General features: G+C 49.7%; 1 protein-coding gene across 4 annotated transcripts in view; it reads right to left on the bottom strand.

Moving 5' to 3' along the window:
- LOC311129883 (LIM and senescent cell antigen-like-containing domain protein 1) overlaps nt 1-24,288 on the bottom strand; it is a gene marked incomplete at its 3' end in the record, with an annotated part of 65,661 nt that overhangs the window by 20,301 nt on the left and 21,072 nt on the right. For 3 of the 4 annotated variants that reach the window (XM_084162406.1, XM_084162407.1, XM_084162404.1), the window contains one exon: nt 5,235-5,394. In XM_084162406.1, coding sequence (XP_084018532.1) covers nt 5,235-5,394 — 160 coding nt within the window. Of the gene's footprint in view, nt 1-5,234; nt 5,395-23,888; nt 24,226-24,288 lie in introns of those variants that run through there. The other variant, XM_084162405.1, reaches the window with a different exon arrangement.

The following is a 24,288-nucleotide window of genomic DNA, read 5'->3' on the forward strand; positions in this document are numbered from 1 at the left end:
ATGGTAGAGAGGGAGAGAGGAGAGAGGGTCTGATGGTAGAGAGGGAGAGAGGAGAGAGGGTCTGATGGTAGAGAGGGAGAGAGGAGAGAAGGTCTGATGGTAGAGAGGGAGAGAGAGGGTCTGATGGTAGAGAGGGAGAGAGGAGAGAAGGCCTGATGGTAGAGAGGGAGAGAGGAGAGAAGGTCTGATGGTAGAGAGGGAGAGAGGAGAGAGGGTCTGATGGTAGAGAGGGAGAGAGGAGACAGGGTCTGATGGTAGAGAGGGAGAGAGGAGAGAGGGTCTGATGGTAGAGAGGGAGAGAGGAGACAGGGTCTGATGGTAGAGAGGGAGAGAGGAGAGAAGGTCTGATGGTAGAGAGGGAGAGATGAGAGAGGGTCTGATGGTAGAGAGGGAGAGAGGAGACAGGGTCTGATGGTAGAGAGGGAGAGAGGAGACAGGGTCTGATGGTAGAGAGGAGAGAAGGTCTGATGGTGGAACACACTAAACAAACAATAACATGAAGAGCTATCTAACCAAAATGGGGATGTATGGATAAACCACTTCTCCAACCTTTTTGGACATACAGTGGGGTGAAGGTCTGATGGTAGAGAGGGAGAGAGGAGAGAGGGTCTGATGGTAGAGAGGGAGAGAGGAGAGAGGGTCTGATGGTAGAGAGGGAGAGAGGAGAGAGGGTCTGATGGTAGAGAGGGAGAGAGGAGAGACGGTCTGATGGTAGAGAGGGAGAGAGGGTCTGATGGTAGAGAGGGAGAGAGGAGACAGGGTCTGATGGTAGAGAGGAGAGAAGGTCTGATGGTGGAACACACTAAACAAACAATAACATGAAGAGCTATCTAACCAAAATGGGGATGTATGGATAAACCACTTCTCCAACCTTTTTGGACATACAGTGGGGTGAAGGTCTGATGGTAGAGAGGGAGAGAGGAGATTGGGTCTGATGGTAGAGAGGGAGAGAGGAGAGAAGGTCTGATGGGAGAGAGGGAGAGAGGAGAGAGGGTCTGATGGTAGAGAGGGAGAGATGGTCTGATGGTAGAGAGGGAGAGAGGAGAGAGGGTCTGATGGTAGAGAGGGAGAGAGGAGAGAGGGTCTGATGGTAGAGAGGGAGAGAGGGTCTGATGGTAGAGAGGGAGAGAGGAGAGAGGGTCTGATGGAAGAGAGGGAGAGAGGGTATGATGGTAGAGAGGGAGAGAGGAGAGAAGGTCTGATGGTAGAGAGGGAGAGAGGAGAGAAGGTCTGATGGTAGAGAGGGAGAGAGGAGAGAGGGTCTGATGGTAGAGAGGGAGAGAGGAGAAAGGGTCTGATGGTAGAGAGGGAGAGAGGGTCTGATGGTAGAGAGGGAGAGAGGAGAGGGGGTCTGATGGTAGAGAGGGAGAGAGGAGAGAGGGTCTGATGGTAGAGAGGGAGAGAGGGTCTGATGGTAGAGAGGTAGAGAGGAGAGAGGGTCTGATGGTAGAGAGGGAGAGAGGAGAGAGGGTCTGATGGTAGAGAGGGAGAGAGGAGAGAGGGTCTGATGGTAGAGAGAGAGAGAGAGGGTCTGATGGTAGAGAGGGAGAGAGGAGAGAGGGTCTGATGGTAGAGAGGGAGAGAGGAGAGAAGGTCTGATGGTAGAGAGGTAGAGAGGAGAGTGGGTCTGATGGTAGAGAGGGAGAGAGGAGAGAAGGTCTGATGGTAGAGAGGGAGAGAGGAGAGAAGGTCTGATGGTAGAGAGGGAGAGAGGAGAGAGGGTCTGATGGTAGAGAGGGAGAGAGGAGACAGGGTCTGATGGTAGAGAGGGAGAGAGGAGAGAGGGTCTGATGGTAGAGAGGGAAAGAGGAGACAGGGTCTGATGGTAGAGAGGGAGAGAGGAGACAGGGTCTGATGGTAGAGAGGAGAGAAGGTCTGATGGTAGAGAGGGAGAGAGGAGAGTGGGTCTGATGGTAAAGAGGGAGAGAGGAGAGAAGGTCTGATGGTAGAGAGGGAGAGAGGAGAGAAGGTCTGATGGTAGAGAGGGAGAGATGAGAGAGGGTCTGATGGTAGAGAGGGAGAGAGGAGACAGGGTCTGATGGTAGAGAGGGAGAGAGGAGACAGGTTCTGATGGTAGAGAGGAGAGAAGGTCTGATGGTGGAACATACTAAACAAACAATAACATGAAGAGCTATCTAACCAAAATGGGGATGTATGGATAAACCACTTCTCCAACCTTTTTGGACATACAGTGGGGTGAACAAGTATTTGATACACTGCCGATCTTGCAGGTTTTCCTACTTACAAAGCATGTAGAGGTCTGTAATTTTTTATCATAGGTACAATTCAACTGTGAGAGACGGAATCTAAAACAAAAATCCAGAAAATCACATTGTATGATTTTTAAATAATTAATTTGCATTTTATTGCATGACATAAGTATTTGATCACCTACCAACCAGTAAGAATTCCAGCTATCACAGACCTGTTAGTTTTTCTTTAAGAAGCCCTCCTGTTCTCCACTCATTACCTGTATTAACTGCACCTGTTTGAACTCGTTACCTGTATAAAAGACACCTGTCCACACACTCAATCAAACAGACTCCAACCTCTCCACAATGGCCAAGACCAGAGAGCTGTGTAAGGACATCAGGGATAATATTGTAGACCTGCACAAAGCTGGGATGGGCTACAGGACAATAGGCAAGCAGCTTGGTGAGAAGGCAACAACTGTTGGCGCAATTATTAGAAAATGGAAGAAGTTCAAGATGACGGTCAATCATCCTCGGTCTGGGGCTCCATGCAAGATCTCACCTCGTGGGGCATCAATGATCATGAGGAAGGTGAGGGATCAGCCCAGAACTACACGGCAGGACATGGTCAATGACCTGAAGAGAGCTGGGACCACAGTCTCAAAGAAAACCATTAGTAACACACTACGCCGTCATGGATTAAAATCCTGCAGCGCACGCAAGGTCTCCCTGCTCAAGCCGGCGCATGTCCAGGCCCGTCTGAAGTTTGCCAATGACCATCTAGATGATCCAGAGGAGGAATGGGAGAAGGTCATGTGGTCTGATGAGACAAAAATAGAGCTTTTTCGTCTAAACTCCACTCGCTGTGTTTGGAGGAAGAAGAAGGATGAGTACAACCCCAAGAACACCATCCCAACCGTGAAGCATGGAGGTGGAAACATCATTCTTTGGGGATGCTTTTCTGCAAAGGGGACAGGACGACTGCACCGTATTGAGGGGAGGATGGATGGGGCCATGTATTGCGAGATCTTGGCCAACAATCTCCTTCCCTCAGTAAGAGCATTGAAGATGGGTTGTGGCTGGGTCTTCCAGCATGACAACGACCCGAAACACACAGCCAGGGCAACTAAGGAGTGGCTCCGTAAGAAGCATCTCAAGGTCCTGGAGTGGCCTAGCCAGTCTCCAGACCTGAACCCAATAGAAAATCTTTGGAGGGAGCTGAAAGTCCGTATTGCCCAGCGACAGCCCCAAAACCTGAAGGATCTGGAGAAGGTCTGTATGGAGGAGTGGGCCAAAATCCCTGCTGCAGTGTGTGCAAACCTGGTCAAGACCTACAGGAAACGTATGATCTCTGTAATTGCAAACAAAGGTTTCTGTACCAAATATTAAGTTCTGCTTTTCTGATGTATCAAATACTAATGTCATGCAATAAAAATGCAAATTAATTACTTAAAAATCATACAATGTGATTTTCTGGATTTTTGTTTTATATTCCGTCTCTCACAGTTGAAGTGTGCCTATGATAAAAATTACAGACCTCTACATGCTTTGTAAGTAGGAAAACCTGCAAAATCGGCAGTGTATCAAATACTTGTTCTCCCCACTGTATATAAAAAAAACAAGAGCAAAAACATATACATGGTAATTTACAAAACGTAGAATCAGCTACTAAACACTATCAGAACCCACAGCATTCTCAAATTACATTGGATGAGCTACAGGACAAAATACAAACCCTCCAACCCAAAAAGGCCTGTGGTGTTGATGGTATACTAAACAAAATGATAAAATATACAGACCACAAATTCAAATGGGCTATTCTTAAACTCTTCAACTTTATCCTCATCTCTGGCATCTTCCCTAATATTTGGAACCAAGGCCTGATCATCCCAATCCACAAAAGTGGAGACAAATTTGACCCCAATAATTACCTTGCATCTGCAGCAATCTCTGAAAAATCCTCTGCAGCATCATCAACAGCAGACTCCAACATTTTCTCAGTGAAAATAATGTCCTGAGCAAATGTCAAATTGGCTTCTTACCAAAATAACGTTCAACAGACCACGTATACACCCTGCACACCATTATTGATAAACAAAACAAAAGCAAAGTTTTCTCATGCTTTGTTGATTTCAAAAAAGCTTTTGACTCAACTTGTAGCCAAGACAACAAATACACATTCTATCTAGACACTGTTGCTCTAGAGCACAAAATAATTACACCTACCTAAACATCAACACCACAGGTAATGTCCACAAGGCTGTGAACGATCTAAGAGACAAGGAAAGAAGGGCCTTCTATGCCATCAAAAGGAACATAAAACTCAACATCCCAATTAGGATCTGGCAAAGAATAATTCAATCAGTTATCGAACCCATTGCCCTCGATGGTTGTGAGGTCTGGGGTCCACTCAATAATTGTACTGCAAAAATATACTTTGTGTACAATGCAAAACCCCAAACAATGCATGCAGAGCAGAATTAGGACTACACCCGCTAGTTATCAACATCCAGAAAAGAGCTGTTAAATTCTACAACCACCTAAAAGGAAGCGATGCCCACACATTCCACCATAAAGCCCTCACCTACAGAGAGATTAACCTAGAGAAGAGTCCCCTCAGCCAGCTGGTTATGGTGCTCTGTTCACAAACACAAACAGACCCCACAGAGCTCCAGGACAGAAACACATTTAGACCCAACCATATTATGAGAAAGCAAAAACATAACTATTTGATACACTGGAAAGAATCAACCAAAAAACAGAGAAAATTGGAACGATATCTGGCCCTAAAAAGAGAGTACACAGTGGCCTGACCCTAAATTAAGAAAATCCTTGACTATGTACAGACTCACTGAGCATAGCCTTGCTATTGAGAGAGGCCGCCATAGGCAGACCTATGTGCCCACTGCCCACAAAATGAGGTGGAAACTGAGCTACACTTCCTAACCTCCTGACAAATGTATGACCATATTAGAGACAAATATTTCCCACAGATCACACAGACCCACAAAGAATTTGAAAACAAATCAAAGTGAACATCACCTCGTAGAAGAGACCCTCAGGGAACTGTTGGAAGCACTGAGCACAAACGAAGCACCCCTCATGGTACAGCTCCCCGTTACTGTTGACGATCTTCTCCGCTGGGGCAAAGCCACTTTTACAGCGCTCACACATCGCATTGGCCAGGGCATTGGCCATGTTGCTGATAGGAGAGAGAGTGGAGAGAAGGAAGACGAGAGAGTTTACATTAGTATTATTTTTCTTTTTTCTAAGAAGGGAAAGAATAGGTCATAGAGTAAGTAACGTCACAATGAACACAGTGTAGAACCCTATTGGCAAGGTTTTATCAGTAGACACACCACGGCTGAAGCACATTCATCACCCATCGTACAGAAATTATAGTTTCCCTCTGACACAACACACCCAGCTGGAGGATGTATTCAGGGTTTGGAGATCAGGGTGGGGAAATGAGTGAGGAGAGCTGACACATTCCCTCATACACATATACAGTTGAAGTCGGAAGTTTACATACACTTAGGTTGGAGTCATTAAAACTCGTTTTTCAACCACTCCACAAATCTCTTGTTAACAAACTATAGTTTTGGCAAGTCGGTTAGGACATCTACTTTGTGCATGACACAAGTCATTTTTCCAACAATTGTTTACAGACAGATTATTTCACTTATAATTCATTGTATCACAATTCCAGTGGGTCAGAAGATTACATACACAAAGTTGACTGTGCCTTTAAACAGCTTGGAAAATTCCAGAAAATGATGTCATGGCTTTAGAAGCTTCTGATAGGCTAATTGACATCATTTGAGTCAATTGGAGGTGTACCTGTGGATGTATTTCAAGGCATACCTTCAAACTCAGTGCCTCTTTGCTTGACATCATGGGAAAATCAAAAGAAATCAGCCAAGACCTCAGAAAGAAAATTGTAGACCTACACAAGTCTGGTTCATCCTTGGGAGCAATTTCCAAACGCCTGAAGGTACCACGTTCATCTGTACAAATAATAGTACGCAAGTATAAACACCATGGGACCACGCAGCCGTCATACCGCTCAGGAAGGACACGCGTGCACCGGGGCCTCCCACTCCTCTTTCTATTCTGGTTAGAGCCAGTTTGCTGATTCTCCAGATACCGCTCAGGAAGGAGATGCGTTCTGTCTCCTAGAGATGAACGTACTTTGGTGTGAAAAGTGCAAATCAATCCCAGAACAACAGCAAAGGACCTTGTGAAGATGCTGGAGGAAACAGGTACAAAAGTATCTATATCCACAGTAAAACGAGTCCTATATCGACATAACCTGAAAGGCCGCTCAGCAAGGAAGAAGCCACTGCTCCAAAACCGCCATAAAAAAAGCCAGACTACGGTTTGCAACTGCACATGGGGACAAAGATCGTACTTTTTGGAGAAATGTCCTCTGGTCTGATGAAACAAAAATAGAACTGTTTGGCCATAATGACCATTGTTATGTTTGGAGGAAAAAGGGGAAGGCTTGCAAGCCGAAGAACACCAAACACGGGGGTGGCAGCATCAGGCTGTGGGGGTGCTTTGTTGCAGGAGGGGCTGGTGCATTTCACAAAATAGATGGCATCATGAGGAAGGAAAATTATGTGGATATATTGAAGCAACATCTCAAGACATCAGTCAGGAAGTTAAAGCTTGGTCGCAAATGGGTCTTCCAAATGGACAATGACCCCAAGCATACTTCCAAAGTTGTGGCAAAATGGCTTAAGGACAACAAAGTCAAGGTATTGGAGTGGCCATCACAAAGCCCTGACCTCATTCCTACAGAAAATGTGTGGTCAGAACTGAAAAAAACGTGTGCGAGTAAGGAGGCCTACAAACCTGACTCAGTTACACCAGCTCTGTCAGGAGGAATGGGCCAAAATTCACCCAACTTATTGTGGGAAGCTTGTGGAAGGCTACCCGAAACATTTGACCCAAGTTAAACAATTGAAAGGCAACGCTACCAAATACTAATTGAGTGTATGTAAACTTCTGACCCACTGGGAATGTGATGAAAGAAATAAAAGCTGAAATAAACAATTCTCTCTAATATTATTCTGACTTCACATTCTTAAAATAAAGTAGTAATCCTAACTGACCTAAGACAGGGAATTTCAACTAGGATTAAATGTCAGGAATTGTGAAAAACTTAGTTTAAATGTATTTGGCTAAGGTGTATGTAAACTTCCGACTTCAACTGTAGGCACGTACACACAAGGATTCTCAGGTCAGCTCCCACTGAACCTTCTGGTGTGTGCTTTGGTCCAACTCGGCCTATCATAGCTTCAGACACAGAAAGGAAATCTGGGAACGACGGGGCAGCAGGAGACCGCGATAGAGCGGCCCAGCGGGTTGGCAGAGGAGGCCGCCAGGTTACGGGGGCCACTGGTCAAAAAGGGGAAGGAAGGTGTAGAGGCACGGCGAGAGGTACTGGGGTGTGTTACCAGTCCGGTCCGGCCCGTTCCTGATCCCTGCGTAGGGCCAGTGGTGTGTGTCCCCAGTACAGACGGTCTGTTCCTGTCCCTTGCACCGAGCCTGTGGTGCGTGTCGCCAGCCCAGTCCGGTCCATTCCTGCTCTCCGCACCAAGTCAGTGGTGCGCGTCGCCAGCCCGGCCCGGCCTGTTCCTGCTCCCCGCACCAAGCCTATGGTGCGCGTCGACGGTCCGGCCCGGCCTGTTCCTGCTCCCCGCACCAAGCCAATGGTGCGCGTCGCCAGCCCGGCCCGGCCTGTTCCTGCTCCCCGCACCAGGCCAATGGTGCGCGTCGCCAGCCCGGTCAGGCCCGTTCCTGCTCCCCGCACCAAGTCAATGGTGCGCGTCGCCAGCCCGGTCCGGCCCACTCCTGCTCCCCGCACCAAGCCAATGGTGCGCGTCGCCGGCCCGGCCCGTCCTGTTCCTGCTCCCCGCACCAAGCCAATGGTGCGCATCGCCAGCCCGGTCCGGCCCGCTCCTGCTCCCCGCACCAAGCCTATGGTGAGCGTCGCCAGCCCGGTCCGGCCCGTTCCTGCTCCCCACACCAAGCCAGTGGTGTGCGTCGTCAGTCCGGCACGGCCCGTGCCTGTTCCACCGGTGCCTGGTCCGGCACCGGTCAGCTGCTCCACGCCGGAGCTAGAGCAATCCGCTCCACCAGTGTGCAGTCCAGCTCCGGCCAGCGGGGCCAGACCGGACCAGGGGTACTTTGGGGGGTTGGAGAGGGAGTGGGGATCAGGCCCGGAGCCGGATCCGCCGCCAAGGCGGAGTGCCCACCCGGTCCCTCCCCTGTGGGTTTTGGTTGGCGCGGTCGGAGTCCGCGCCTTTAGGGGGGGGTACTGTCACGCCCTGGCTCTGGGGACACTTGTATGTTGAGTCAGGGTGTGAGTTTCCTTCGTCTGTTCTAGTTGTTGGTTTTCTATGTTGACCAGAGTGGTTCTCAATCAGAGGCAACTAGTGTCAGCTGTTGCTGGTTGTCTCTGATTGGGAACCATATTTATTCAGTCTGTTTGCCACAGTGGTTTGTGGGATCTTGTTCCAGTGTGGTTTGTGTTAGACCGTGGACGTCACGTTATCGTTTGTTGTTTTTGTTCGTGTAATCACTAATAAAGAAGTATGTTTGCCTTCAACGCTGCGCCTTGGTCCTCCTCCTTCGACGATCGTGACAGAAGATCCCACCAAGACGGGACAAGCAACGTGTCCAGGAGCCATCGCCAGGGAGATCTCTAGCGGATCTCCTTCGCCTCCACGACTGGGTCAAGCCGTGTGAGGAAGAGAGGGGCTTGACTTGGAAGCAGAAGGGCGAAAGGCTGGCGAGAGATATGGAGACCTGGTCCACGGGTAGGAGAGAAGCACAGAACATTTTTAGGGGGGGGGGCTCACGCCGTGGACGACGGGGCAGCAGGAGACCGCGATAGAGCGGCCCAGCGGGTTGGCAGAGGAGGCCGCCAGGTTACGGGGGCCACTGGTCAAAAAGGGGAAGGAAGGTGTAGAGGCACGGCGAGAGGTACTGGGGTGTGTTACCAGTCCGGTCCGGCCCGTTCCTGATCCCTGCGTAGGGCCAGTGGTGTGTGTCCCCAGTACAGACGGTCTGTTCCTGTCCCTTGCACCGAGCCTGTGGTGCGTGTCGCCAGCCCAGTCCGGTCCATTCCTGCTCTCCGCACCAAGTCAGTGGTGCGCGTCGCCAGCCCGGCCCGGCCTGTTCCTGCTCCCCGCACCAAGCCTATGGTGCGCGTCGACGGTCCGGCCCGGCCTGTTCCTGCTCCCCGCACCAAGCCAATGGTGCGCGTCGCCAGCCCGGCCCGGCCTGTTCCTGCTCCCCGCACCAGGCCAATGGTGCGCGTCGCCAGCCCGGTCAGGCCCGTTCCTGCTCCCCGCACCAAGTCAATGGTGCGCGTCGCCAGCCCGGTCCGGCCCACTCCTGCTCCCCGCACCAAGCCAATGGTGCGCGTCGCCGGCCCGGCCCGTCCTGTTCCTGCTCCCCGCACCAAGCCAATGGTGCGCATCGCCAGCCCGGTCCGGCCCGCTCCTGCTCCCCGCACCAAGCCTATGGTGAGCGTCGCCAGCCCGGTCCGGCCCGTTCCTGCTCCCCACACCAAGCCAGTGGTGTGCGTCGTCAGTCCGGCACGGCCCGTGCCTGTTCCACCGGTGCCTGGTCCGGCACCGGTCAGCTGCTCCACGCCGGAGCTAGAGCAATCCGCTCCACCAGTGTGCAGTCCAGCTCCGGCCAGCGGGGCCAGACCGGACCAGGGGTACTTTGGGGGGTTGGAGAGGGAGTGGGGATCAGGCCCGGAGCCGGATCCGCCGCCAAGGCGGAGTGCCCACCCGGTCCCTCCCCTGTGGGTTTTGGTTGGCGCGGTCGGAGTCCGCGCCTTTAGGGGGGGGTACTGTCACGCCCTGGCTCTGGGGACACTTGTATGTTGAGTCAGGGTGTGAGTTTCCTTCGTCTGTTCTAGTTGTTGGTTTTCTATGTTGACCAGAGTGGTTCTCAATCAGAGGCAACTAGTGTCAGCTGTTGCTGGTTGTCTCTGATTGGGAACCATATTTATTCAGTCTGTTTGCCACAGTGGTTTGTGGGATCTTGTTCCAGTGTGGTTTGTGTTAGACCGTGGACGTCACGTTATCGTTTGTTGTTTTTGTTCGTGTAATCACTAATAAAGAAGTATGTTTGCCTTCAACGCTGCGCCTTGGTCCTCCTCCTTCGACGATCGTGACAGAAGATCCCACCAAGACGGGACAAGCAACGTGTCCAGGAGCCATCGCCAGGGAGATCTCTAGCGGATCTCCTTCGCCTCCACGACTGGGTCAAGCCGTGTGAGGAAGAGAGGGGCTTGACTTGGAAGCAGAAGGGCGAAAGGCTGGCGAGAGATATGGAGACCTGGTCCACGGGTAGGAGAGAAGCACAGAACATTTTTAGGGGGGGGGGCTCACGCCGTGGACGACGGGGCAGCAGGAGACCGCGATAGAGCGGCCCAGCGGGTTGGCAGAGGAGGCCGCCAGGTTACGGGGGCCACTGGTCAAAAAGGGGAAGGAAGGTGTAGAGGCACGGCGAGAGGTACTGGGGTGTGTTACCAGTCCGGTCCGGCCCGTTCCTGATCCCTGCGTAGGGCCAGTGGTGTGTGTCCCCAGTACAGACGGTCTGTTCCTGTCCCTTGCACCGAGCCTGTGGTGCGCGTCGCCAGCCCAGTCCGGTCCATTCCTGCTCTCCGCACCAAGTCAGTGGTGCGCGTCGCCAGCCCGGCCCGGCCTGTTCCTGCTCCCCGCACCAAGCCTATGGTGCGCGTCGACGGTCCGGCCCGGCCTGTTCCTGCTCCCCGCACCAAGCCAATGGTGCGCGTCGCCAGCCCGGCCCGGCCTGTTCCTGCTCCCCGCACCAGGCCAATGGTGCGCATCGCCAGCCCGGCCCGGCCTGTTCCTGCTCCCCGCACCAGGCCAATGGTGCGCATCGCCAGTCCGGTCCGGCCCGTTCCTGCTCCCCGCACCAAGCCTATGGTGCGCGTTGCCAGCCCAGTCCGGTCCATTCCTGCTCTCCGCACCAAGTCAGTGGTGCGCGTCGCCAGCCCGGCCCGGCCTGTTCCTGCTCCCCGCACCAAGCCAATGGTGCGCGTCGCCAGCCCGGCCCGGCCTGTTCCTGCTCCCCGCACCAGGCCAATGGTGCGCGTCGCCAGCCCGGCCCGGCCTGTTCCTGCTCCACGCACCAAGCCTATGGTGCCCGTTGCCAGCCCAGTCCGGTCCATTCCTGCTCTCCGCACCAAGTCAGTGGTGCGCGTCGCCAGCCCGGCCCGGCCTGTTCCTGCTCCCCGCACCAAGCCTATGGTGCGCGTCGACGGTCCGGCCCAGCCTGTTCCTGCTCCCCGCACCAAGCCAATGGTGCGCGTCGCCAGCCCGGCCCGGCCTGTTCCTGCTCCCCGCACCAGGCCAATGGTGCGCGTCGCCAGCCCGGTCCGGCCCGTTCCTGCTCCCCGCACCAAGTCAATGGTGCGCGTCGCCAGTCCGGTCCGGCCCACTCCTGCTCCCCGCACCAAGCCAATGGTGCGCGTCGCCGGCCCGGCCCGTCCTGTTCCTGCTCCCCGCACCAAGCCAATGGTGCGCATCGCCAGCCCGGTCCGGCCCGCTCCTGCTCCCCGCACCAAGCCTATGGTGAGCGTCGCCAGCCCGGTCCGGCCCGTTCCTGCTCCCCACACCAAGCCAGTGGTGTGCGTCGTCAGTCCGGCACGGCCCGTGCCTGTTCCACCGGTGCCTGGTCCGGCACCGGTCAGCTGCTCCACGCCGGAGCTAGAGCAATCCGCTCCACCAGTGTGCAGTCCAGCTCCGGCCAGCGGGGCCAGACCGGACCAGGGGTACTTTGGGGGGTTGGAGAGGGAGTGGGGATCAGGCCCGGAGCCGGATCCGCCGCCAAGGCGGAGTGCCCACCCGGTCCCTCCCCTGTGGGTCTTGGTTGGCGCGGTCGGAGTCCGCGCCTTTAGGGGGGGGTACTGTCACGCCCTGGCTCTGGGGACACTTGTATGTTGAGTCAGGGTGTGAGTTTCCTTTGTCTGTTCTAGTTGTTGGTTTTCTATGTTGACCAGAGTGGTTCTCAATCAGAGGCAACTAGTGTCAGCTGTTGCTGGTTGTCTCTGATTGGGAACCATATTTATTCAGTCTGTTTGCCACAGTGGTTTGTGGGATCTTGTTCCAGTGTGGTTTGTGTTAGACCGTGGACGTCACGTTATCGTTTGTTGTTTTTGTTAGTGTAATCACTAATAAAGAAGTATGTTTTCCTTCAACGCTGCGCCTTGGTCCTCCTCCTTCGACGATCGTGACAGTGGGAGAACTTGCACAATTGGTCGCTGACTAAATACTTTTTTTCCCCACTGTATGTATGCTAAATGACTAAAATGTAAATGTAAATAATAAACAGCGAGTAGCAGCAGTGTAAAAATAAAGTGTGTGGGGGGGGGGGGGGGTCAATGCAAATAGTCTGGGTGGCTATTTGATTAATTGTTCAGCAGTCTTATGGCTTGGGGTAGAAGCTGTTAAGGAGCCTTTTTGACCTAGACTTGGCACTCCGGTACCACTTGCCGTGCAGTAGCAGAGAGAACAGTCTATGACTTGGGTGACTGGAGTCTTTAACAATTTTTTGGGCCTTCCTCTGACACCGCCTACTATATAGGTCCTGGATGGCAGGAAGCTTGGCCCCAGTGATGTACTGGGCTGTACGCACTACCCTCCGTAGCGCCTTACGGTCGGATGCCGAGCAGTTGCCATACCAGGCGGTGATGCAACCGGTCAGGATGCTCTTGATGGTGCAGCTGTAGAACGTTTTGAGGATTTGGGGACCCATGCCAAATCTTTTCAGTCTCTTGAGGGGGAAAAGGTGTTGTCGTGCCCTCTTCACAACTTTCTTGGTGTGTTTGGACCATGATAGTTTGTTAGAGATGTGGACACCAAAAAACTTGAAACTTTTGACCCGCTCCACTACAGCCCCGTAGATGTGAATGGGGGCATGTTTGGCCCTCCTTTTCCTGTAGTCCACGATCATCTCCTTTGTCTTGCTCACGTTGAGAGAGAGGTTGTTGTCCTGGCACCACACTGCTAGGTCTCTGACCTCCTCCCTATATGCTGTCTCATCGTTGTCGGTGATCAGGCCTACCACCGTTGTGTCGTCAGCAAACGTAATGATAGTGTTGGAGTCGTGCTTGGCCACGCAGTCGTGGGTGAACAGGGAGTACAGGAGGGGACTAAGCACACACGCCTGAGGGGACCCCGTGTTGAGGATCAGAGTGGCAGATGTGTTGTTGCCTACCCTTACCACCTGGGGGTGGCCCGTCAGGAAGTCCAGGATCCAGTTGCAGAGGGAGGTGTTTAGTCCCAGGGTCCTTAGCTTAGTGATGAGCTTTGTGGGCACTATGGTGTTGAACGCTGAGTTGTAGTCAATGAACAACATTCTCACATAGGTGTTCCTTTTGTCCAGGTGGGAAAGGGCAGTGTGGAGTACGATTGAGATTGCAGCATCTGTGGATCTTTTGGGGCTGCACATGAATTGGAGTGGGTCTAGGGTTTCTGGGATGATGGTGTTGATGTGAGCCATGACCAGCCTTTCAAAGCACTTCATGGCTACTGACGTGAGTGCTATGGGGCGGTAGTCATTTAGGCAGGTTACCTTCGCTTTCTTGGACACTGGGACTATGGTGGTCTGCTTAAAACATGTAGGTATTACAGACTCGGTCAGGGAGAGGTTGAAAATGTCAGTGAAGACACTTGCCCGCGCATGCTCTGAGTACACATCCTGGTAATCCGTCTGGTCCCGCGGCCTTGTGAATGTTGACCTGTTTAAAGGTCTTGCTCACATCGGCTATGGAGAGCGTGATCACATAGTCGTCCGGAACAGCTGGTGCTCTCATGCATGCTTCAGTGTTGCTTGCCTTGAAGCGAGCATAAAAGGCATTTAGTCCGTCTGGTAGGCTCGCGTCATTGGGCAGCTCGAGGCTGGGTTTCCCTTTGTAGTCCGTAATAGTTTGCAAGCCCTGCCACATCCGACGAGCGTCAGAGCCGATGTAGTAGGATTCAATCTTAGTCCTGTATTGACGCTTTGCCTGTTTGATGGTTCGTCTGAGGGCATAGCGGGATTTCTTATAAGCGTCCGGATTAGTGTCCCGCACCTTGAAAGCGGCAGCTCTAGCCTGTGTGTGTGTGTCCCAAAGGAGCCAATATTGTTTAAATGAACTGTTTAAATGAGAACTTGCAGCCATAGTGAAGGGTATGTGAGAGACACTCTGTGTGTACAGTATGTGTGTGTAGGGAGGAGAAAAGAGAAAATGAGTTCAAATAAGGGCATCTCGCTCTCCAATCTCAGAGCTACAGGGCGGGCTGCTACTCCCAGTCCCACACAAACTCAAGCCCACGTTCATGTCAATGGATACCAATGTTCTTTCAAAGACAGTCAGGGAGCGGTCTCTCCAAACAGTGTGTTGTTTATTAGTCAGACCTGATGTAATGAAGAGAGAGAAAAAGAGGGAGGAGGTGGAGGAGGGAGGGAAGGAAGCAGGCTGCTTTGTTTAAAAGGTCAGAATTCCAATGGTGCCCAGGAGACACACACACACGCACATGCTCACACACACACACACACACACACACACACATGCTCACACACACACGCTCATGCTCACACACACACACACACACACACACACACACACACACACACACACACACACACACCACTGCTCTCCCCCTCAGATAGACACCTCACCGTTTTCTCCTATTCTTCTGTCCATCTTGTGTCTATCTTCCTCCCTCTCTCATCATACAGCCTAGTAGCCGTACATCCTACAGCAGGATCAACACTACAGTACCTCACTACATTCCAGAGCACACAGAACGTATTGGCACAAGATGTGAAATCAATGCAGAGGTTCCATCAAGCTATTCTACAGCTATCATCACACTGTCTGATGTAATATATGTACATATGGAGGCCATATTGTCAGGACCCTGGCGTGACATCAGACAAAAGGAAGGACTCAGAAGCCCTGTTCTGGCCCTGCTGGTAGGAAGTGACAGAAGTGACACTAAACTCCTGAGTGGCGCAGTGGTCTAAGGCACTGCATCGCAGTGCTAACTGTGCCACTAGAGATCCTGGTTCGAATCCAGGCTCTGTCGCAGCCGGCCGCGACCGGGAGACTCATGGGCGGCGCACAATTGGCCCAGGGTAGGGGAGGGAATGGCCGGCAGGGATGTAGCTCAGTTGATAGAGCATGGCGTTTGCAACGCCAGGGTTGTGGGTTCGTTTCCCATGGGGGGCCAGTATAAAAAAAAAAAAAATGTATTCACTAACTGTAAGTCGCTCTGGATAAGAGTGTCTGCTAAATGACAAAAAATGTAAAAGCCTCAAGCATTTTCCCCCAGAGACAGGAAGACAGAAAGACTATTAAGGATGTGCTGAGCTGGTTGGTAAATACTTCATGATCAGTGTTGTGGAGTAGTTAAATACATGTAGTTCAAGTAGTAATTTAAATACATATTGAAGTAGTAGCTTGGTGGTAATTGAACTAAATTCAAATCTTGGTAGTATTTTCAGTAGTTTATTACTTTCTTTGCCATGTAGCGGTGTAGCTAACTACTGGAACTACACACTACTTTTTTAGCAAAATTGTTAATAAAATATGGGTGAAGTAGGCAAGAACTTCCTTTCTTGAAACATAGTTTTTGTGTTTAATTGGCTAAATTATACATTCTGTTAACAGCTGACTCTAGAGTGATCTGTTCTTGCAATTTGTAGCCTATGACATTTCAGATTTAGATATGATACTTTTTCACAAAGTAGTTTGGATGTAGTGAACTTCCTTTTCAAAGTAGCTTTAGTTAATTCAACTATATTTTTTGTTAAGGGTAGCTTTAGTGTAGCTTAACTTCTTTCAGTGTGAAGTAATTGGTAGCTTGGTCAACTATTTTTTCAGAGTAGCTACACAAACACTGTTCATGATACTAACTTAGTGAGTTTGTGTCACAGGAAAAGAGATAGGGAGGGAGAGACAGATGTATCATAACGTTGCACAGGGTTTTGAACTTCTGACCCTCCCGTGTTGTCTCTAGTGCTCATGTCTATAAAAGGACCAGGTTGTCATCACACATCTGAGAGACTGACAGAAGTCAGAGCTTCTGCTTTATTTACCTACTGGAGTATTAGTTCTGTCCCAAGGGTTGAAAGAAACTGTATGGTCTGTGCTAGAGTACCTGAGGCATCTAAGGATCGGACTTAACCTCCCTGAATAAGTCAAAGCCTCAAACTGTGTGACTCTCCTTCTAGTCTTGCTAATGATTAGCATTCCATACATTTTCATTGAGACTGGAGACTTCAAGTGTGACATATTTTCAGTGATTATACTTATAAAGCTAATAACATTACCCCCAATGGCCCCCAAAATATGAGTAACACCCATTCTCACTATTTATTCACAAGGGCACAACATAAAGCTCACATATATTTAGCCTGCCCTCATCTCCTAGATCCCTTCCTGTCACAGAGTTCTCATGCCTGTCAGCATATTTCACTTTGCATAACAAACTCCCCCCACACTAAAATAGCCCAGGGTCTCTGAGCCACTGTCTACTACCACACCATGGCACCATGCACTGTAGCACAAAACCAGCCAATAGTCTGTTCATGTCAAATAACACTATATAGTTCAGATCATCAAACTGTTCCTAATCATCAAACTGTTCCTAATACCAGAATTGTTCCCAATCATCAAACTGTTCCTAACACCAGAATTAATCACATTCTTAACATTTCCAATAAGCATTTATCAATCAATCAAACGTATATATACAGAAATCCAGCCTAAAATCCCAAACAGCAAGCAATACAAACAAAGGTCAACCACAGTCAATTGTGATAACTCTAAACCCTTAATCAACTGAGTGGGTTTAATCCACAAAATAATGTATACTACTCAGAAGTTATACAGATATTTAATGCCAGCACTGGATCACACAGGTGATTTCAGAGATCCACACCAACGATCCACTAAATCCTGTTACACACACCTCCTCCCCAGTGTGTGTGTATCATGGTTCCCGGACTTACAAGCGTGCGTAGAAGTCACAGAACTCCTTATAGACTTTGACATCGCTGCGTCTCCTCTGAGACTTGGAGACGGGCAGCTCTGCCTCCCCACCGTTGGCATAACGATGACCGTTGAACTCCACAGGGTGTGGTTCATGGTCCTGGGCCTCCCCATTCTCCGGGATGGTGGGGGGCAGTGGCCGACTCTGGACCTGAACCTCCATAGGACACGACTCTGTAGTCCAAATACTAGTTAGTACACGCTCCCAGTCCAAGACACCCTGCCCCGGCCCTATCCAAATACAGGCTCTTTCCCAAACACTCAGTCCTAGAACAATCCAATCCAAAAAGCAGGAGTAGTAGTCTAGAGAGAGAGATGGCCTGAGCAGCACTGAGACAGAGAAGAAGACTGACTTCACACAGATCCCTGATTTACCTCCCTCCCTCTCTCTCTCTTTTTATCTCCCTCGCTCACACTCTCTAGTTCCATTTCACCCACCCTCAACTCGCTCTCTCTCACACGCAGGTTGGCATTTATTGTCATTAATCTTGCCCTGGAGGTAGCTCTGCAGAGTGGTCACTTGCTGGCACAGCCACAAAGTCATAAAATCAGATTTTAAACCTAACCTTAACCACAATTCTAACCCTAATGCCTAACCCTAACCTTAAATTAAAACCAAAAAGGTCATTTTTGTTTTCATTATTTTTACAATATAGGCAATTTTGACTTTGCAACTGTCCCATCTAGCGGAAATCACTCAGTTCTGCCTCCAGGGCAAGATTCATGACAATAAACGTCAACCTGCCTCTCACACACACACGCTCTAGTCTCTCTCTCTCTCGCCCTACCTCTCCCTCTCTCTCTGTGTCACCCTTCCTCCCTCCCTCCCACTCTTTCTCCGTTAAGGGGTGTCTCTTTCAAACTAAGAGCCCACCCAGCCACCGGCCTAGAGCAGACAGAGGTCACTGTGCCACTGGACACACACACACACACACACACACACACACACACACACACACACACACACACACACACACACACACACACACACACACACACACACACACACACACACACACACACCCACCAGTGGAGGCTGCTGAGGGGAGGACGGCTCATAATAATAGCTGGAATGGAGTAAATGGAGTGGTATCAACCTCATGGAAACCACATTTTTAATGTGTTTGATACCATTCCATTGACTCCATTCCAGCCATTATTATGAGCCGTCCTCCCCTCAGCAGCCTCCACTGACACACACACGCGCACACTTCTACATTATCACTTATAGAGATATGTTGTGATTTCTCACTTCCAGGAGAGAAACAGATGGTTTGGCTAATGTCATAGCTGTGTGTGTGTGTGTGTGTGTGTGTGTGTTTCTGCTCTCAGGGAGATCCACCACATGAATCCGAGTCAGAAACGCTACAGGCTGAGTTGAGCAACTCAGTGTTTGGCTCAAGGGAGATTAAGGAATGAAACATGAATTCTGCCATATGAAAACATTATGAACATATAAAAGTAATCTCATCCATATTCTGCCATTTAAAATCTACTGAATAAACAACATTTTCACAAATGTAAACTAAATTGATACACATGAGAATACCAATGTTCTATCACATCAGACAGTTGTTTATGTGGCTAAACTCATCACATCTTACCAGGGGCGCAACTTTCACTGGGGACGGGGGGTCCCCCCCCCCAGATTCTGAAATGTCATTTTTGTTCCCCCCAGTTTTATCATTGGAATGTGATACAAAACAAGGCAACAGTGTGCTTTAGGACCATACGGACGTCTCTGAGTGGTTGGTTAGGCTGTTTGGAGTGTTTATCCAACTGGATAAAAAAAAGTATATATATATACAGTATATATTTTAAAAAGATTATAATGTCCCCCTCACTTCTAAAACCAAAGTTGCGCCCCTGCATCTTCCTGCTCTGACCTCCTTAAATAAATGACACTTCTACACCACCAAAAGGCCAGGAGCATAAATCTACAGGAGACGTTCAAATAACTCTGATTCAGTTCGAACATATTAAACCTCTGTAAGAAAAACTATTTGTCCGGATGAAAACCTCTTCTGTCCATTTACTTTAAAACAGCGCAGTGTCCCTGCTCCAAATCTCAATGCTGTGTGGCAGCCTGTGTGTCTCTCTAGCACGGAGTACAGTGGACATGTGTGTCTCTCCACAGAGTGTCTCAACCAGAGACTGTAAACCAGGAGTGCACAGGCATTCCTCTCTCTGCTATTCCAGGCTGTTTCCATCATTCTACAACTAGACGCCCAGGAAAGTCTCATCTCCAAACTAGGCGCTGGCAGCTGACGCCAGCCCCTGTGGGTGTGTGTGTGGGGGGGTGCAGCTTTACCCTCCTTCCTGTCCCTGGTGTGTGTCCTACTACTAGGTGCAAATTCACATACTCCCATTAAAACGAAATAATAATAATAATAATAATATGCCATAAATGCATGCATGCATACATTTTTTTTTGTGTATGGGTGGTCCCGGGGATCGAACCCACTACCTTGGCGTTACAAGCGCCGTGCTCTACCAGCTGAGCTACAGAGGACCACTACTAGGAGAAAGAATGGCTCACAGGAAAACAAATCCCGAAAACAGACTGGGAAACACTGGTGTTAACTGACAGGACAATGGGATGGAAGGCGGGACCAAAACAGGAAACACACTGAGCTGCCTTCCTAATTACAGCATACTGATTATACTGATGAGAGGAGGAGGAGGAGGAGAGGAGGAGCATTTCCATGTGGTCATGTCTCTGTCCATGTGGTCATGTCTCTGTCGTTCAGGCCCTAGCCTATTCCTGACTACATTCCACAACAACAAGTGAAACTTATTTTTCTTTCTCACCCTTTGTCTGGGTTGGGACATGGCTCTGCAGGTCTCTAAAGAGATCTAACAATTTAACCTGCCAACCGACCAATTAACGAACTGGTCTGAATCCTAACCTGAGATCCATGCAAGTTACTTGAGTATTCACACAAATCTTCAATAGACACAAATGCATAATTTACGCAATTGTTGAGCTACATTATAATGGTCCCCTACAGATGGACCCCTAGCCCCTGGCTATCCCCTAAGCACTTCATGCAGTTCTGAAAATATTGTATGTGCATTCCCAGCTTGTTAAATAACTTCACCCTTGGCTTTCTCTCCTGCAGGTCAAATCCAGGGTTACCTCCAACAACAGGCAGACAAAGAAGGCTCCAGTAAAAAGCAGTCAGGACAGGGCCAACTACAGAGAGAAACCCTGCCACCTGGGGGTCTGAAGTACAGAGAGAAACCCTGCCACCTGGGGGTCTGAAGTACAGAGAGAAACCCTGCCACATGGGGGTCTGAAGTACAGAGAGAAACCCTGCCACATGGGGGTCTGAAGTACAGAGAGAAACCCTGCCACCTGGGGGTCTGAAGTACAGAGAGAAACCCTGCCACATGGGGGTCTGAAGTACAGAGAGAAACCCTGCCACCTGGGGGTCTGAAGTACACATAGAGGTGACAGGAAACCTTCCGGGATGCAGGAGTTTAGACTGCACTGTGAGAAAAGTCACGTGTTGTTTTGATGATGATGACAAGAAGCAGCTTTAGATGGATTCGACATTAATACAAAGATAATACAAACATCTGATAATGCCAAAGGAAGAGTTTGCTGTGACTGAAGAGAGACAAACTGATCTTAGAGCCAGTATAAAGGTTTCTCCCCTGGGCTATATCCAACTCTGGCTGTGGATACATGATAGGATGAATAACTGTTTAGACAGATGCTTAGCTAGGCCTATTGTGTGGGTAAGCCATTACAAACAGTTACTCTGTGCATGTTCTAGAGCAGTGTTTCCCAACTCCAGTCCTCCAGTACCCCCAACAGTACATATTTTTGTTGTGGCCCCGGACAAACACACCTGACAAGCCCTTGACAAGTTGAATCAGGCGTTTTTGTCCGGGGCTACAACAAAAATGTGTGCCCGACGGGGGTACTGGAGGACCGGAGTTGGGAAACCCTGTTCTAGAGTAAATACATAGACTGCCAAGACCTGTAATACAACATGCAACAACACACAATAACACACTACAAACTGCAACAACACACACAGCACTGGTGAGATAACTAAATTAGCTACTTGACAGATGTGTTGTCAGAGTAACAGGCATGGTAATACGAAGTCAACCCGAAAAGCAGTATACATCACTATGACGATGGTACAATATTTATTGTTGGTGAGAAAGTGGTGCACCAACACAGCTGCAAGGTCTCATTGCTCAACCAGAGTACTCCACACCTGGGTCAGGGCCAGAGGCAGGGTTCTGCAATATCTTCCCACACTCTTCCAGGCAACGCCAGGCCAGACCGTCCTAAACTAACCCAGCCACAGGCTCAAAAAGGATCTCCCCAGGCCTCCTATACCTTCCAAATCTCTGCCCAGGGCCTCAGGTCATCCTGGCTAACCAAGAATCTTCCAGCTTTCCAGTCCAAGTATTTTTTAAACCAGTAATTGTTTAGTTGTGATAACCATCTAACAGTCCAACACCACAGTAACTGTGCATTTGCCCTCCCTGCCAGAGGCGAGGAATGAGTTCTAACAGGAATGAGTTCCTAGACAATGCTGAGGCGGTTATGGTCTCAGCGAGGGCTAGGTACACAGATCAGACTGGAGCTACAGGCTAAGGCTGCTAGCACTAAGGAGAATGCTAACCAAACAAATCCCCCTCTCCTGCTGCACTGTGTCAACAGTAGCCATGGTAATGCAGAAATATAAGGGCTGTGTTAGCACAACATGCCACATACACAACAACTAGGGGAAAACCTTTGGCTGTGCACCACAAACCAACGCTCAGAAAAGTGGAAGAAAGTATACTCTAGGTGTTCTCTTTAGACATGTTAGTTCCCTTTGTGCTAAGTGTACCGTATCTCACACATTAACAGATAGTTCTTCCCTGTTTGCCTTTGTTCCCAACATCCCTAAAACTCGTAAAACCTCCACCCTGCCCCTCTGCCCTACTGGCATGACTTCACTGTTCCATTTCCTGCTGAGGGCATAGTGAGAGGAGGAAGAGGAGGGTGGAGGGTTTGGGAGGATGTGTAACAACCTGGGAAGCAAGCTGCGTGGTCATGAGTCATGTGGTCATATGTGAAGGACACATCACATAGCAGGGACACACCACTACAACCAAAGATGTCACAGCAGAGAGACCAGGTGACCTTATGTTCTGTTCTGCCATTAGCTCAATTCTACCAACCAAGTACTTCAGTGCATCATGTTTAGCAGTGAAGGCTTGTGTGTGTGTGTGTGTGTGTGATAGTGATGCGCGAGGTGACTCATAACCTGCAGTCCCTGTGGTTATATCCTAGGGGAGGGTGGGTTTAGGGTCATGAAATATTGTGTGGATGAAGGGCGGAAGGGTGGCGGGCGGGTTGAATAAAGAGAAAACAATACCTTACAAAAAACATAAATGTATAATTCTTGTTCAATTTATATCTATAGGCTACATTGAGGCTTTTCTTTCATTATTTTAGGCTATCTGGCATTTTTGCGTAAGCCTAAGCTAGGGCCTAACTGTATGCACGCCAAATTATAAACATAGTTTACTAACAAATAGCCTATCAAAATGCTGGAAATTATAAGCAGAAACATATCTAAATTAGGCACAAAGAAATCCTGCACCCCCTGTCAAAATATTGTTCTGCCGTCTCTGACTGTAGCCTAGGCTACAGCACATTTTCTATATTAGCGGGTTAGGGTCGGATGCGGGCCTCAGATTTTCACAATATCACATATAGTCGGGCGGTTGCGGATGGGTTATTAGCAATTGCGGGCGGGTGCAGGTGAACAATCACCACTAGTGTATGATTTGATATAATATGGCTGTCCCTTAGGAGAGATGAAGTGTATTCTCTCTCTCCCTCTCTCGTCTCTGCAGCTGTATTTTGTCATTCTCAGGTCACCTCTAAAGAACTCCGTCTGCATTCCTGACATTACAGACCTCTAATCACTGCAAGATCAGGGGCGGATAGAGAGAGGGAGATGGGGGGGGGGGGGGAGAGAGAGAAAGAGAGCAACAGAAACCGTATACTCCAAATAGAAAACGTTTCGCAACGTAAACCAGAGTTTCTATTGGACAAAATCAGGTACGTCCCTCCCCGTTTTGTTTGCTCTGTTTGCTTCCATTTGCTTCCATTTGGTTCTTATAATGGAAAACAGTTTTCCTTGCAAGACGTAATGAATTCAACTCAGGAAAAGATTGATAGAGAGGATGGGGATGTTGTCTTCCAAAGTTGGTAACCTTGTTTTGAAAACAGACACTTTTTGGCCTTTCAACATGCCGCCCCATACCTATCTGTCATTATACAGTCAGTAGGTATCGCTGGAACAGTGAGTCCTCACACAACCCATAAATAAAATGTTATATATGTATACACTCTACACTTTACTTCACACTCATACACATAGGCCACACAGACCAGGTTCTCTGCATCTCTACAACACGAAGTACACCAACAGATGGTGACTCATCAAATGTACCCAAGCATTAACCCTAATCATCCTCCGCTACAGTACACTTTCTGACCTGCTGTCTGTTTACTCTGCAGACTGGTCAAATAGAGAGAAATCAAAGAGAGAGGGGGGGTAGAGAGAAAAGGTTCTCACCTGAGGCTGTCAGTAGCTATGCTTCCATAGCTATCAGGTCTCTCCTGTCTGCGTCTGTACAGGTCTGAGTTAGACAACTCCTTCAGCCGCAGAGAGTTCATCCCTCCTTCCTTCCTTCTGTCCATCAGGGCACGGATAAACACTCACAGTAATCCTCCTCGTGTATGTGATCAGGCTCGACAGCCAACAACCACCACTGACCCCCACCAGTCTCCTCTCCAAGCCCAGAACGTCAGCTCACCCCTGGGAAGCCCTTAGCAGTTCAGTCCCCTCTCTCTCCTGGAACAGCAGGCTACTACATTACACATTCCCCTCTATCTCTGACACACACACACACACACACCTCCAGGCACACACCCAGAGGAATGACCTATCAGGGGTGTGGCTCTGATCCAACACA

This window comes from Coregonus lavaretus, assembly GCF_964263955.1.
Source record: "Coregonus lavaretus genome assembly, chromosome: 5".
Lineage (NCBI taxonomy): Eukaryota > Metazoa > Chordata > Actinopteri > Salmoniformes > Salmonidae > Coregonus > Coregonus lavaretus.